Source organism: Festucalex cinctus, chromosome 9, assembly GCF_051991245.1.
Source record: "Festucalex cinctus isolate MCC-2025b chromosome 9, RoL_Fcin_1.0, whole genome shotgun sequence".
Lineage (NCBI taxonomy): Eukaryota > Metazoa > Chordata > Actinopteri > Syngnathiformes > Syngnathidae > Festucalex > Festucalex cinctus.
In genome coordinates this window covers 8,892,781-8,910,063 of record NC_135419.1, presented here as the reverse complement: position 1 = coordinate 8,910,063, position 17,283 = coordinate 8,892,781, and the positions used below count along the sequence as shown (strand labels likewise).

The window sequence follows — 17,283 nt, the reverse complement described above, 5'->3', positions numbered from 1 at the left end:
CCGTGACGCCCCTCAAATGCGGTGATTATTTTTGGCATGGTGCCAGCAGCAGTAGGAGACATTCTTAAGAGGATATAAATAGTAGTATGCGTACGCATGCACACACACATTCAACTTCATATCTGGCTGGTCAGCGTTTCCTTTCCACACTTTTCCCAGACAACGCTTCTTCACCTCCTTCAGGATGACACTTGCCTGCTGCCGTTTAAAAAGTGCAATAACATTATCCATGTGTTTTCCATCCTAGGTTAAGATCTGTTCCAGCCGTGAATCACACGGGCATCATATCTCATGCGTTGTTTGTTTACTTATGATTCAGACGACTGAGCCATGATAACGGCTCAGGCCAGCGCTTGACTCAGTAATAGATATTCTTATTGAATCACACTCATTTGCAACTACAGTAGATGGAAAGCCAGCTCTGGCAGAGATAGTTTTTTTTTTTTTTTTGCCACAGGAAATATAGCTACAAACTTCTATTGCTGATGCTGAGATTATTACTGTTGTTCCCACCATTTCTTTAGGGAATCTTGCACAATGTAAGAACTATATCAGAATTCGGCCATTCAAAACATAATAAAGCTCAAACTGTCAGAGGGGTATTAATTTGACAATTTGCTGACACATACTGCAAGATGTTTTCAACAGTGGCCAAGAGTCAAGGCAAGCAAAGTCTACTCTGCTGGCCAAAACACTATCAGAAGCATTTACAACATAAATTTTATTATTGTGTGAAGGCTGGAGGCCTTCACACATATGTTATTCTACACCATTCCCGTTATTCTTATTATTATTATTATATTTTATTCCTCGCACTTTTTTGTCCGCTTTCTTCTTCCACATTTTTCACCCGATTCACTCCGTTCCAATTTCAAACGATTCCAAATATTCGCGCCTAGAGCGCTTCCATTTTTCTTATTCCCACGATTCACGTGTTACCCGCAATTCCCGATTTCGTACCCGATTTTTCCCCATGTATTCTTAATGGGAGATTCAAAATTTCACATTTCCTTCCACATTTTTCATCTGATTGACTTCGTTCCAACTTCAATATATTCCAGCAATTCAAGCCATGAGCCAGCTTTTCAGTTCCAAAATTCACGCCTTGCCCACAATTCCCGATTTCGTACCCGAATATTTCCCACATTCTACATTTTCCATTTACTTCCACATTATTCATCCAATTGACGTCGTTCCAGCTTCAATATATTCCAGCATTTCAAGCCATTAGCTCTTCCAGCTTTTCAGTTCCAAAATTCACACCTTGCCCACAATTCCTGATTTCGTACCCGAATATTTCCCACATTCTACATTTTCCATTTACTTCCACATTATTCATTCCGATTGACGTCGTTTCAACTTCAATATATTCCACCACTTCAAGCCATGAGCTCTTCCAGCTTTTCAGTTCCAAAATTTACGCCTGACCCACAATTCCCGATTTCGTACCCGAATATTTCCCACATTCTACATTTTCCATTTACTTACACATTATTCATCCGATTGACGTCGTTCCAGCTTCAATATATTCCAGCATTTCAAGCCATTAGCTCTTCCAGCTTTTCAGTTCCAAAATTCACGCTTTGCCCACAATTCCCGATTTCGTACCCGAATATTTCCCACATTCTACATTTTCTATTTACTTACACATTATTCATCCGATTGACGTCGTTCCAGCTTCAATATATTCCAGCAATTCAAGCCATGAGCTCTTCCAGCTTTTCAGTTCCAAAATTCACGCCTTACCCACAATTCCCAATTTCGTACCCAAATATTTCCCACATTCTACATTTTCCATTTACTTCCACATTATTTATCCGATTGACTTCGTTCCAACTTCAATATATTCCACCATTTCACGTCATGAGCTCTTCCATCTTACCACCTAACTTACCACGTATGGCGGCCATTTTCCAACTTACCATGCACGGCGGCCATTTTAGACAAATGATATGCCCAGATTTCTCGCCAACCTGGCCTCCCAAGGCGGTGGCCATTTTGGCCAATTGATTAGGTATGCGTGTGATTCTTGCCAGGATATTCCCCGACCTGAACAGGAAGTGACCAATATCAACAGGAAGTGACCAATATCAACAGGAAGTGACCTCATATCAACAGGAAGTGACTTAATTTCAACAGGAAGTGACTTAATTTCAACAGGAAGTGACCTAAAATCAACAGGAAGTGACCTGATTTTAACAGGAAATGACCCGATTTCAACAGGAAGTGACCTGATTTTAACAGGAAGTGACTTCATATCAACAGGAAGTGACTTAAAATCAACAGGAAGTGACCCGATTTCAACAGGAAATGACTTAATTTCAACAGGAAGTGACCTAAAATCAACAGGAAGTGACCTGTTTTTAACAGGAAGTGACCCGATTTCAACAGGAAGTGACCCAATTTTGACAGGAAGTGACCTGATATCAACAGGAAGTGACCCAATTTCAACAGGAAGTGACCCAATTTCAACAGGAAGTGACCCAATTTTGACAGGAAGTGACCTGATATCAACAGGAAGTGACCCAATTTCAACAGGAAGTGACCCGATTTCAACAGGAAGTGACCCGATTTCAATAGGAAGTGACCCGATTTCAACAGGAAGTGGCCTGAAATCAACAGGAAGTGAGCATGCTATTGCTAGCTTAGCATGCTAATGCTAATGTTAGCTCAGCATGCTAATGTTAATGTTAGCTTAGCATGTGAATGCTAATGTTAGCTTAGCATGCTAATGCTAATGTTAGCTTAGCATGCTAATGCTAATGTTAGCTTAGCATGCTAATGCTAAGTTAGCATGCTAATGCTAATGTTAGCTTAGCATGTTAATGCTAAGTTAGCATGCTAATGCTAATGTTAGCTTAGCATGCTAATGCTAATGTTAGGTTAGCATGCTAATGCTAATGTTAGCATGCTAATGCTAATGTTAGCTTAGCATGCTAATGCTAATGTTAGCTTAGCATGCTAATGCTAATGTTAGCATGCTAATGCTAATGTTAGCTTAGCATGCCAATACTAATGTTAGCTTAGAATGCTAATGCTAAGTTAGCATGCTAATGCTAATGTTAGCTTAGCATGCTAATGCTAAGTTAGCATGCTAATGCTAAGTTAGCATATTAATGCTAATGTTAACTTAGCATGCTAATGCTAGCTTAGTATACTAATGCAAATGTGACCTGATTTCAACAGAGTGACTATTACTCCATTGCTTAAGTTTGCCACTCCTTACACCATTGCGACTCGATTCTACCCTCCTTACTTCATTGCTTACTTAATTCTTCTCACTTTACTCCATTGCTTACCCGATTACTTGCTACTTCCTCCATTTCTTACTTGATTCCTTCCTTGTTTTCATGTTTCTTGCTGATTTATTTTTACTTTTGTGGTATTTATCTTCCTTCAACTGCTTCTAGATTTCTGGATGAATTTAAACCATTCCAACTTCAGCATGTTAAGCTCATTCCATGTCATTCAGTATCATTCAACATCATTCAATATCATTCAATATCTTTCAAGATCTTTCAATATCATTCATCATCATTCAACATTATTCCAAATCATTCCACAGGTATTCATTCAGCTCTCCAGCCTTCACACGCCATTTCCCCAGAAATGGCATTTCTAGTTTGTTCAGTAAAATTGTATCAGTTTATTCCCAGAAGTTATTCTCCTCATCTAGTACAGTATGTGGACTTAATTGATTTGTCCAATCAGATTTCAGCCTCATGATCGTATGTGTTGCCATGTCAGTCTTATGTCTAAACTTTCTGCACACGCCGGGACATAGATGGACTAATCAGACATCAAATTTGTCCCAGTGGGCCAGTGAGCTGGCCAGTGATGATGCCAGATATTTTCCTTTTTTTTCTTTTTAAGAGCGCGAGAGAGCTTAGTGTTATTCATTCGGCAGCCTTCTCAAGTCAACATGTCATCATCATGCTCTCTTTATTTTATTTTTTTGTGTGCATGTGAGTTTGCTCTTTCACCTGAAACCTGTTATGAATTCCAGACCCTTCACCTTAAGCAGCTGCTTCCGAATCCTACCAGAGTCGTGTCGGGAGACCAGAGGAAGGATCAAAGGAAAGAAAGATGAAACAAAGTGAAATCCAGCACCAATCAGACACCACCTACCACCCACAGTTAGACGACAAGAGCCTTTCACCAATCCCAGAAACATCTAAATTCCAACAGGTTAGAGAGACTTCAAGAGACCAGAGGAAGATGCCAGATATTTTCCATAATCTGGTTGGTTGGTCAGAAAAAGACCAAATTTTACTTGCAAAACATAATCACAAAAAATACATGTAATAATCAAAATTTCTGGAATAATGTTGTTACGGTTCAGGGTGGAGTGAGAGAGGTGGACCCAAACGTGAACAGAAATGAGTAACATAGGGTGATTTATTTATTAAGTGGGCAGGGAAACCAAGACTTCGATTAGACTTGACAAAACTGCAGCTTGACTTGACTTGACTTGACTTGACTTGACTTGACTTGACTTGACTTGACTTGACTTGACTTGACTTGACTTGACTTTCAAGACACCCAGCATGACCCACATGACAACAGCAATACACCCACACCAACTGGGCAAACACAACAGACTAAATACACCAACACTAATGACCTAAAAGGACACACCTGGGCAAAAAAACTAGTGTCTGAGGACACTGATTGGTCACACACTGGGAAGGGAAGACACACTCAGGTGGACGTGGTTTGACATAACGAGACAAGGGAAGAAACCAGGAATACATGACAAAAACACCAACCACAGACAAACACACTCAAAAAACACCAAAAGAAAACAGAATCCCAACCCCATAGAACCAAAACATGACAAATATATTTTATTTTATTTTAATTTTATTTTTTTATTTTTCTCATGTTGTTAGACACAGGTTGATTCTGAACTGTTCCAGACATGGCACAATTGTGAGCGGTTATATTAGGTTTTTCTTTCATATTTATGGCAATGTGATACTGTTCGTATTCGAGGTGGATTCATTTGTGTAAGTGTCCAGTGAAGGTCCATGTATAATGCATCACCTGTCACTGGTTTCCACATAGTTTTGTCTTTCTGTTTTTAAATATATCCAAAGTTTAAAACATCACTTATTTGTTATACGTAAGGACAGAATTTTGAACATTATTACAATATGCATACAGGTGTACTCAATGTTGTAGCCAGTATAATATTATTGGTGTCAAGTGACTCCTCTTCAGCGCTTCATTTGAAACCTTGAAGTTGACGAACATTCTTCATCAATCACTTTGCTTTACCACTTCCTGTGCAATACTTGACAGAGCTGGAATCCATTTAGGCTGGCATTGGCCTAAGTGGTAGGATGTCATTCATTCTCCCATTGGTGGCTAAGTGCCTGTGACTGCCTGCACTCTGGCCTGCAACTTTATCACGGTCAGTAGCTCTCTTTATTTGAACTGATAAATTACCTGGATAGTGTAGTCTCTGTCTGAACGCAGCGCGCCACAAGAATTCCTGGTCACGCGGCACACTTGCTGTTGCTGTTCTTCATTTGATTGTTTTATACTGATTCCCTAGAAGTGTTTTTAATCCAAATATTTACTGTAATTATGACATTTTGTGATTCCGAACACCATGCAATGAAATGTGGCGCAGTAGGAATAATTTGTCATGCGGCAAAAGAAGGCACGCTCAAGTATCGCCTTTCTGACTGTTCTTCATTTTATTGTTTTATATTGATGGTTTAGATTTGTTTTTAATACAAATATTTACTGTAATTATGACATGTTGTGGTTAGGAATGGCACTCATTCTACCTACATACAAATTAGCTGTAGGAATGGAAGTCTTTACTGAGGACCCCCTGTACAGTATAGTACATGTCAATGGTTTGTTTATATGTTCCAAGGAACAGGCAGGTGACCAGTCCAGTCTGTATACCCCACCTCCCACCCAAAGTTACCTGTGATACAGTCGGCTTTAGCTTACCAGTGACCCTAATGAGGACAAGCGATATAGAAAATGGCCGTTAGCTGGATACTTCTGGTGAGGAATAGACGATAAAATAGCAGTGAACTCAACATTCACTCGACAGCATAACCCAGATTTGAGTTTACGTAAGCCTGTTTGTGTTTGAGAAAAGGGATGTCACGTGGTTTGAATGTTTGCACACATAATATGGATGTATTCACTTGACATGTGCAAACTTATCCAGTAGTGTTTGCACATCCATGCCTCAGGTCGGCCATTGTTGTAGAATGAAGTGGCACAATGAAAATGCAGAGATAAGAAAATTTAGAGTAAAAGCCACAACATTAGGCACACCTGCAAAAAAATGGGATTAAATGCCAGTTATATAAAAAAACTGAATGCCTTTTGCTCCTCTCACACAGCCCCCAAAAAATTGTCATCAGAATATGGCAGCAGCAAACACAACAGACATTACTTCCCAATAAGCAGCACTTTGACAAATAGTGAACATTTGTTCAAAAAATAAATGGCACTCCAATTTGAAATTTACTGTCAAACTTATAGAGAATTGTACATTGTGCATTTGAAACAACCAAACAACTGTCTAGGCAAAGGCCCTGTATTAGCCGTTGACATGCTAAAGATTAGCATCTACAGTGTGGTTTTTGAACCCTTTCGGCAACGGATGTTTTCAAATATTATATACATATAAAGATGTTCTTTATCCCCTGCGGGGAAAAAGACCAATGTGATCATAGCTATCATAGAAATTTAATAGCAATGTGAATAAACAAACGAAGAGCCACCGTCTTCATTTGTCTCTATCACTGTGTTATACTGCCACTTGGTGGCCAAGGTGGGCATACAAGGAGCAGCACAAATAATAGATTTGAAGCATGAAATCGTGATACACAAACTCTTAAATACTTTTACTTTTTTTTTTTTTTTTTTTTTTTTACTGTTTTTAGAAAGTATACAGTGCTATTTAAAAACACATTTTTATTTTTTTTAGGAGGGCTGTATTAATTAATAAACAGCATTCCCATTCAGATACAAATGTTTTCAATTACAAGCAGTGACAAATTAAACTTGTATCTCAAGGCAGTACTTTAAAAACGATAGAATCAGTTAAGTCACCAATATTATCTTACCAAGACCACAAATATTAATACAGCTTTTGTATTGTGCAGTTGTTCCTAATATGATGATTATTTATTTATTTATTTTGCAGTTGGAACCCTGCATCAAATACAACCATGTGTAAACTTAAATTCACTAAAAGATCTTTAATAATAATAATAATAATAATAATAATAATAATAATATATTTGCTTGTTTTTGTGACTCATCTTTTAAGGGCTCCAAGGTCAAGATGCTGTGGCTTTTATTGATTTAATTTGCATATCACCCTCTCAGGCCAGCAACCCACAACACTTCAACCTTGTTTCTCTGTTTTTGTTGTTGATATTAAAACTCGAATCTGATGATTTTGTTATATGTTTGCAGACAATCACCAACAGAAACACCTCTGATTTACATTTTTAATACTGACCATGCACATTCCAGATTGTTATTCACATATTTTTCTACTGTTTTTGCTCAACGTTTTACATTTTAGTCAACATTGTGATGTGTACAACACCCATTGTTCCAAAAGTCACTTTATAATTGTGCAGAGGGGAAATAATCAGCTCCGGGCTGAGTTCTGTTAATCTGCCTAAATTCCTTCCTCGCTCTTGCAAAAGAAAGCCGGGAAAGCAGCTTTGCCACCCAGAAAGCCTTCCTGTGTTTATGTGCGCTTAGGAGTGGGCCAAATGATTTTTTTGAAGGCTTTCCTGAAATCCCTGTTGAAAATGGTGTAAATGATGGGGTTGACAGAGCTGTTGCAGTAGCCAATCCAAAAGAAAAGGTTGAAAAGTGTGCCAGGGATGTAGCAGCTGTCCCTGCAGATAGCGTGCAGGCTGTAGGTGAAAAAGAAGGGAAACCAGCACAGCACAAACACCCCCATCACCACGGCCAGGACGAACGTGAAGCGCTTCTCCCGCATCTGGGCCACTTTGGTCTTGTTTACAGCGGCAGCGTGTTGGCGCCCGACCGCCACGTGTTTGTGCTCCGGGTAGAGCTGTGACGCGCGGGACGAAGCCCAGGAAACACGACAGTTCTGTGACGAGCGGCTGTCCGAACCTTCCACTTTCCCCCTCCTGGTGAAGTGGTGGTTCCGCGTTTTGGTATCCGACGGACAGCAGCTCTCCTCCAGGTCGATGTCGTCAAGCTCGCCTTGTCTCTGCGGGCGGCTGCCCGAACTTTGGCTGCTGGGACTCTCCATCTCGAAGCGGTCGTTCCGGACGAAGCATGTTTCGGACTGAGACGGTTGCCTCTCCAGTCCGTTTTTGGCCACGAACACCGTGGAGGAGCGCTGCTTGGCCACCTTGTAGATCTTACAGTAGACCAAGATCATGATGAGACCCGGCGCAAAGAAGGACACCACGCAGGAGGAGAGGATGTACCACGTCTCGTCGTTGATGAGACACTCCCGCTCGTCGTGCTTGGTCATGAGGAGAGGAGGGAAGGAGATGATCGCCGAGATCACCCACACCATCGCGATCATGGATTTGATGCGTTTCGGAGTCCTCTTCAGGTTGTAGCTCACCGCCTTGGTGACGGACCAGTAGCGATCCAAACTGATGGCGCACAGGTGCACGATGGAGGACGTGCAGAACAACACGTCCAGCGCCAGGTAAAATGCGCACCAAGTGCTTCCAAAGTACCAGTAGCCCATCACCTCGTTTACCAGCGAGAAGGGGATGACCAGGGTGGCCACCAGGATGTCCGCCGACGCCAACGAGACCAAGAAGAGGTTTTGCGGCGCGCGCAGAGCCCTGCTGGTCAGCACCGCCACGATCACCAGCACATTCCCCACGATCGTCACGGAGATGATGACGGCGACCACTAAGATGATGAGCGCGGCGGCCGGCACCGTGTGGGGCCACTCGAGCGCCGCGTCCGTGCCGTTGACATCCCTGGAGACGTTTTCGAACACGTTCACCTCACTTGAATCCATCGCGGCTCAAATCTGCGCCGGTGCGTCATGTTTGTGCGTGCGCTTTCCGCATGTCCTCCCACACAGCCGAGACGCGGAGTCGAAGCGCGCGTAATGCTCTCGTAATGCTCCGGAGTGAAACGCTAACCCAGCATTACAACAAGACCCCCCGAAAGTCCCGATGCGACCAAGTAGTTCCGAATGCATCGTAAATGCGAGACAAAGCATGTCACATGCAGTCGAGGATCCGTGCGTAATGCTGCTTCTGCGTTCAGGTGCCAAAGCGTCTAGTGGTTGCGTGGCCATGCAGGAGGGAGGTGACATCACTCCGAGGACCAACCCGTTTTCTAAACTTCAGAAGAGGAGAGGGAGAGAGACAGAGAGAAACCCATTTGAGGGAGAGAAAGCTAGAGAGAGAGAGAGGCTGTTTGGACAGCTGGTTTTGAGATTTCTTCTAAACAGGAAGCACTTTCCCTTCAAGGATGCCCTTGGGCTTGAGTGTTTGATTTCATATACACTTTGTTTTTGTTTTTTTCCCCCCTTTGACTTTCATCTGCTGATATGCAGAGTGTAGTGCAGTAGAAAGAACAGCCTTGGACTGCCAAACAAGATGAAGGCTACCATGTTATGAAAACATTTCTATATTTAATGAGTCTTTTACTAATTCCGGTCGCTGCTAAAAGGCGAGCGAAATGTCCCTTGTGAGTTAAGCAGGTTAGTGACAACTTAATCAATCCAATAATTACACCCAAAATCCATTTTCAGTCACTAAACCAGCATTCTCCAACCTGTATTAAACTAAGGCGCATATTTTACATCCAAAAATCTCATGGCACAACCACCAAACAAAAATATCTCTTAAAAAAAATTCTGAAATGATATTGTCTCAGTTTACTTACACATTTTGTGAAATTGTGGCCTGTTTTGTTAAATTAGACTACTTACGTTTAAAAAGGGAGTTTGCCATTAAAAAAAAAATAACAAAACAAAACAAAACACTTTCTATCATATTTGTTGTACTACCAAATATAACCTGACAGTACGTGACAAAAATCATATGTTAAATCATTCAGCCCTCTCTGGCCTCATCATCTTGTATCTTTAGTTAGATTTTTTATTTATTTTATTTATTTATTTTTTTAGAAAACCACAGTGCCTGAGGAAAAACAACCAATCCGATTTATTTTTTTTTTTTTAAAGTATGACTGGTGGTGTCAATCATTTGTCATCCAGGCTACTCTTGCAGCCTTGCACTGACCTGTTATTGGGCCTCAGGAGCTTTGCTGAACTATATTATTATTTTAAGAGGGCGGGGGCAATATTCAGAGAAAAAAACTCAGTAATTTGCCACTTTAGAAAGTCATAAATTTGCCACTTTCTAAGGTGGCAAATTTGTGACCAAAAAAAAAAAAAAAAACTCGGAAATTTGCAAGTTTAGAAACAAATGCAAATTTGCGACTTTCTAAGGTGGCAAATTTGCAACTTGATAAAGTAGCAAATTTGCGAGTTTATAAAGTGGGAGATTTGCGAGAAAAAAAACTCAGAAACTTACGAGAAATACACGTAGTGTACTACTTGAATGTTTGCGCCAATACTTTTCGGTCGGGTTTTCAATTTCCCCGAACAAATGTCAACGTTATCAGGTTATGCCTTTATGGAAAAGAAAACCATTTCAGACAACCAACACTTCAGACTTTCGTACAATTTTGCACAATTACAGAAGTCAAGGAAGTGTTCTTCCAAAAATGTTTACTTTTCCAAGGGAGAATGTCTTGCCAGGCCAACAACGGCTGCTTTCGTAACTTTAAAGCCCGTATCATTGAAAGTTGCCTTGGGCTCTAATAATTAGCCATATTACTGTGAATTTTACCTTGAGGGACAGAATCCCCCCACTTTACCTCTAGAACACGACACCTGTTGGCTGAGGGAGCTCTGGTTATGCAACATGCATGCTGACGTATGACCACGGGATATTTAGTGAGCAGCAGTGATTCAAAAGGACACACACGTGCACACCCAAAGCTGTGGAGCAAATGTCAACGGCAATCTATGCCGATCTGTGCCATTTTGGGCTTCTTGAATGAAGCAAATTGGCTATTGGACAAGTGCTGTAAAAAGTTTGCAATGGAGGCTTATAGTTGTAATATTGCAGCAATATTACAGCACACCAAAAGACATTCTTTCTCTCTCACATGCTAACTCAGGATGAACATGAAACGGTGGAGATTGTCTTCAGGGTGTCTGTCACCATGTATCAGGGCTGTGAAGACATCTGCTGGAGGACATACCTGCCGCACGGGAACACAGCGACCTCAGCAAACTCCCAACACGCGCGCTCTGCACACTGCATGACTCGCCAACCCACAGGGTGTCTGGTAAATAAGATGCAATTATAATTATTACAAATGAGCAAGCCTTGTTATGCAAGCCGTGATGGACGATGTAATTATGTATATGCCCTCTGTTTTACTGCGTTTCCTCTTGAAGATGATTTCAACATTAACAGGGTATTAAACACATTTATGGATTTGTTCCGAGGCACAGAGCAGATGGGACAACAATTTTTTTTCCTGAGGTTTAATTAAAGAAATATATGACATTGATATATAACTGTGCAGTTGAGCCTGAATGCACTTTTTATTCTCTCTGTCACGCGCAATTCAATATTTCAGAAGGTTGCTTGCAGGCGGTGACCAAATGTGGTGAAAAGAAACAAAAGGAGCCATCTTATGCTGTACAAATGATTTTTTTTTTTTTCAGAGAATAAAGCGTAGACTTGCTCAAAACAGCAACAAAGTCTGGACTACAAGCTCTACCAGAACTTTGAAAGTTCAGTATGCATGATTACATAACACAGTTAAATCTTTGAAGCTGAAAGTGGCTCTCCACATCCTGCTAGATAATTCCAACACAAGGTAAAAATACTACACAATTCGCAATGTCGAGACCATATTAATTAAATACAACTTCCGTACTTTTTTCTGAAAATGGTACAACACCGCCCAGCTCCCTTTTCCCCAGGATGCAGTTTCCTGTTATGATGCAGTCATCATACCTAATCAGTGGTGTGTTCAAGCTACATTACCCTAGCGACCTTGCTGCTGTTTGCATAAAGAAATTACATGAAGCAAAGTGCAGGACAGTGGAACCTTAGTTATTAATCTTTTGCCAAAAGGCTCAGTAAAAATTATATGAAAACTGAAGCAAAATTTCCCTTAGGAAATTATGTACCGGTAGCCTAAATCTAAGTAATCCGTTCCAGACATCTCAAAATATTGATCAAAATGGATATTTTACAGAGAACAACTACCGATTAAAATACGGAACACAATGTGACATAAATGACTAATGAAATGGATAAATGAACATTTTTGTACTTTGCTATGAGGGCTTTCTTGATGATGTTTTCATCCTTTTCTTTAACAAACTTGGAACTTTCTTTGGCCTCGTGGTGACTTACTGAGAAGTCAAAAAAGCACCAAAAACTTTCGAAATGTATCCGATGAATGCATGGGGTGACACTAAGCATCACTCACGACAACATCTCACTGTTCTTAAACTCGGCCGACGAAATACAAACATGTCAGGAAGAAAGAATAGAATTGTTTTTAACGTAGTCTAGAATTTATAACACGTCTCCCAATCATATAGACCCGTAAAAAAAAAAAAATATCCTCAAAAAGTTTAACAATTTGACAATTTTAAATAACAAATGGCTCTAAATGATTATGTAATTATTAAAATTGTTGTTGATTTATTTAATTATTGATTACTTGTCAATTAATCAATTAATTTTGACAGCTCTACCCACAATTTACCCGTAGGCAGCATCTTATTTTGAAATGATTTGGTCAGAACCATCAAAAAGCCCAAAACGGGTCACAATACTGCCTAAGTATTTATTTGTTTATTTTTAAAACAATTTGGGCTTCCAGCTCAAAAATAACACGAAAACAGAATTTCATGATGCTTTCTGTCAGAATTCTTTGCTTTTCTTCCAACGAGGTGTGGTGGACCCAAATGCAGGGAAGCAGGTTGATGAGTCAAAGAATGAGGTCAAAAAGAAGTTTAAGAAACAAAAACGAGGAGGCAAAAATGAGCTAGAGACTACGAAACAAAAACAATAAATTCCAAACGGGTGTAATGAGACAATACGTGGAACAAAACCGGCAGCATGACATGAGGAAAATGACAATGAATTGACACAGACAGAGGGGAGACTAGAGACTAAATACACACACAATAATTGACACGAGACAAAGCTGGGCAAGACACAAGTGGCAGAGGGTTCTGTTAGGTTGGTTGACACACGAGGAAGTCAGGCAAACACAGGTGGACAGTACAATGCTTGATGAGACAATGGGAGACACACAAGGAAAGCAGAACATAACAGATCAAAACAGAATCTTAAAGGATCATGATGACAAACTCAAACAAAACCCACTCAATACTCGATCCCTGACAAAAGCAAAAAATAAAAAAACAAACCAAACCATGACAACGAGCAGGTAAACACTCCAATTGATGATGTTCAACACTGGTTATTAATAACCCCTAATAGACACCAAAAATTCACTGCAGCATCATAAAATCTGTCAGTGGTTCAAAACTAGATAAAAAAAAAAAAGATGAGAATTGTGGAGTGAACAGACATGTCGAAACAGCAGGGGGCTGCAATTCCCTCCGCTGCCTCAATCCTCTTACCTTTGTGGGTTTTTCCTCCTCTGTAAGGAGGCTGTTTGAGCTGAATGTGGTCGTTATGTAATATTCCAGGAATAAATGGCCTTAGGTGATATGTGAAAACCTCATCTGAGGCTGCAGGTGCTTTGTAAAAGTAATCATTCCTTCTGGCATTTCAGCCTGCGCAAATTCAACCGTGACCCCCCCCCCCCCCCCCCCCCCCCCTTCTGATACCTTTACTATTTGGATAGCTGCTCTTATTTACATGCGTGAGTGCGACCCTGGCTACGCTCGACGTGTTGGAGGTGATGGAGAGTGGGAGAGGACTTATGAGTCGGTGTGAGTGTGTCACACAGCCACACAGTGATTCACGTGTTCCCCTCCCCCCCTCCACCCCCACCCAGACATTTTTTCCACATCTTGCAGCCATTCGTCTCGTGTTGCCGCCGCTGTCTTTCGGCATGGCAGGTTGGGGATAAATACATGACTGCTGACCTTTTGTTGCGGTACAAACAAACAAGATTTCCTTTCTGCATTTTCTCATAGCTTTGGATTAAAACATAGTGGAAGTTGAGAGTGTGACCACACTAATGAAGCATTGAAGGTCACACTTGACGGCACTAAATAAAGTTTTCCTGTTAGATTATAAAAAGCCCAGTAGATTTATCTACCGGACCGAAATTTCTAACATATTGGCCTGTGGCATTTGTTTATTCAACTGCAGCTAGTATCAGGTGATTATTTGCAGTGTCTGTTTTACAGCGGGCCTTTATTCGAACAAATTATTAAAGTAGCGCTAGATTAGATGATGTCCAGTGGTGTGCATAGAGGGTGGGGAAGGGGTGTTCGTGGCCCGAGGCATCCATCTTGGGTCAGTTCTTATCAAGACAGGCTTCAAGTTGATGAATGCCAATCCCACTTGAATTTACTTTCATACTAAACACGAATTAAAGCAAAATATAATTTTACTTTAGTCAGCTAGCTTAATGCTAGCACACGAGAAACATCTTTAGCTTTAAACACAGTAAGTTTTGTAGGGTAAATTTTACTCTAAAAAGAGTCTATTTTGTCTCACTCTAAACCGAGTAATTTACACTTGAAGAGAGTAAAGTTTTCAGAGTAAACTTTACTCAAAGTATTTTTAGTGTGTGCGAGAGAATTTGCCTATCCCATGAAAAACAGGTTAAAGATTTTTCACTCAGATATTCTAAGTAAATTTTGCAAGGAGAGATTTTGACTAAATTTTTCTAGTTCATTATTAATATTGTTATTATTATTATTATTATTACAATATTTTATTATTATTATTATTATTATTATTATTATTATTATTATTATTATTATTATTATTATTATTATTATTATTTTTTTTTTTTTTTTTTTTTTTTAATAAAGTCACTCAAGGGTTAAGGAACAAACCCACAACTTCAGTTTGGGAGGCAGCCAATCTACTCCCTGAACCTCCTACTGCTCCTACTGTGTGTTAGTATATTGCCCATCAGCTGGAATCTTTGTACCTGGTCTCCTTTTGGATGTGAGCAAACAGTGGGATTGGCATTGCTCAGGTGGTAGAGTGGCATTCTCCTCAACCCTTGTACATTTTTTTTAACAAACTAGTAAAATGTACTAAATAAATTCCTTCTAACATCCATCCATCCATTTTCTTGACCGCTTATTCCTCACAAGGGTCGCGGGGGGTGCTGGCGCCTATCTCAGCTGGCTCTGGGCAGTAGGCGGGGGACACCCTGGACTGGTTGCCAGCCAATCGCAGGGCTCCTTCTAACATGCACTTAGAAATTCTGAGTGAAAAAAACTTTACGATGTTTTTGTCATGGGATCGGCCAATTCTCTCATACACAGTAAAAAATACTTCGAGTAAAATTGACTTGGAATATTTTAGTCTATTCCAAGTGTAAATTTTACTCTCTTTAGAGTGGGACCAAATAGCCTCTGTTTAGAGTACATTGTATGTACGCTTCAAAATTTACTGTGCAGATAATTAAACACAAATGATGCAGTATTTATGAGACTCATACTGCTATGATGATCTGCACCAATGAGAAGCCAATGTTTAAGGACATAACATTGTATGACTGATTCATGAAGGCACATGAAGGAAGGTGTTCACCCTTCAAAATCCGTCTTGGCAGGCCATTGTTGGTTTTCATCCACAGTTAGTGTACCCTGACAGGCACGAAAACACGGTTAATTAGCTTTGCAGTGGTCTGACACGAGTATACGGCGAGGATGCCGTTGATGACACTCGCCAGCATCTCGTGTCACAGATTGTGGAGTGAGTCATCGGGCCGTGATCCACGTCTAATCCTTGTGAAGCTCGATACCTGCCACGCTTTGTCAGTCAGATGTTGGGGATAACCAGCGTCACACACAAAAGCGTGGGTGACGTAACTATTCGAAAATGAAGCAGGCAGGCGTGGGTTAAAAGCTTGTCACCGTGACATGGCCGTAGACAGAAAGCAAAAAGACAGAAAAGTCTATTGCTATCAACCAATTTTATTTGTATAGTATGTAACGTGTACCAATAAGAGTCCATTAAAAATGAGTTTGCCATGTTTACTAACCTTCAATGAGGTGGAAATTGCTAACATTTTCAAGGATAAAGTAATGTTTTTAAGATCTGGAAAGCACAGGTGAAGTAGTAGGTTGCAAATTTTGCCAAGCTTTAATCTTAGGCGCTCTGCCGTGCGGACACTAAAAAAGATTCGCCTTCATTTTAAACGAATCATTTAAGCTAGTATTAAGCTAATATTAGCTTAAGCTAACATTGACCTACAGTATATTTCCAAAAATTTAAGAGACAATCAGATTTTTTAAACATGCCGAAATAGATAGAGTTGTAAGTTTTCAATATGAAAAACTAAAAGCTGTAATTGCGGACAAACCAAAACAAACCAGAAGAACTAACACACCAAGAAATAAACAAAAACAAGGTGTGTTGAAACCAGACCGCAAGTGACCGCAAATCACCCCTTAAGAGGGGATTGACCTTTGACAATTGCTGTTGACAACGATCCAGAACATTAATTGAATTTCTTTTGTCATGGGATTTGGCCTCTCAAGCTATTTTAATCTCTCAAATAACAAAGTGGAAACAATGTAGACTGTAGAAATTGGGCTTGTTGCATTAATTTGTTCAGGTAATGAGTGGAAATTTTGTTGGACAGTTGAAACTAGATTAAGTGTCGCCAACTTAAACATTAAAATAATTGTTCTATCTCTTCCGTTACCTGAGGAGACAATGCAATAAATACATTTGGACCTCCGCTATACCATGTATGTCATATACATCATTTAAAATCGCTACAGTTCTTGCATTGTTCTTGTTTTTGGAACTAAAATCAGCACAGGTGAAGTGACATGATCACCACGTAAAACGATGTATTGTATGATTATTACGTAGTTGTGAAGGCTACAACTAAATGAACCTTTCTGACTGGAACATGCTTATTACTGGTCATTGACCAAACAATAACGTTGACACAATCGTCTGTTGTTGATTGTTCGTTTTTATAACCATATCCAACTATCTAAAATGTCCAATCAATCTGTTGGACAATCGTTTTATTCTTTCTATTGGTGCAAAGGGGCTT

General features: G+C 40.1%; 2 protein-coding genes across 4 annotated transcripts in view; one reads left to right on the top strand and one right to left on the bottom strand.

The window, feature by feature from the left end:
* Positions 1-17,283, top strand: part of simc1 (SUMO interacting motifs containing 1) — a 60,197-nt gene that overhangs the window by 29,639 nt on the left and 13,275 nt on the right. The window contains exons 1-2 of one of the 3 annotated variants that reach the window (XM_077531680.1): positions 5,247-5,416; positions 11,197-11,367. In XM_077531680.1, coding sequence (XP_077387806.1) covers positions 11,242-11,367 — 126 coding nt within the window. In that variant the 5' untranslated portion in view covers positions 5,247-5,416; positions 11,197-11,241. Of the gene's footprint in view, positions 1-5,246; positions 5,417-11,196; positions 11,368-17,283 lie in introns of those variants that run through there. The other 2 variants (XM_077531679.1, XM_077531683.1) reach the window with 2 other exon arrangements.
* Positions 7,480-9,326, bottom strand: adra2db (adrenergic, alpha-2D-, receptor b). Its single transcript, XM_077531687.1, has one exon. The coding sequence runs from the start codon at positions 9,011-9,013 to the stop codon at positions 7,742-7,744; it is 1,272 nt and encodes a 423-aa protein (XP_077387813.1). The 5' UTR covers positions 9,014-9,326; the 3' UTR covers positions 7,480-7,741.

Bases quoted from the DNA above. Each gene is read 5' to 3' on its own strand.
- adra2db (XM_077531687.1), bottom strand. From the start codon at position 9,013: ATGGATTCAAGTGAGGTGAACGTGTTCGAAAACGTCTCCAGGGATGTC.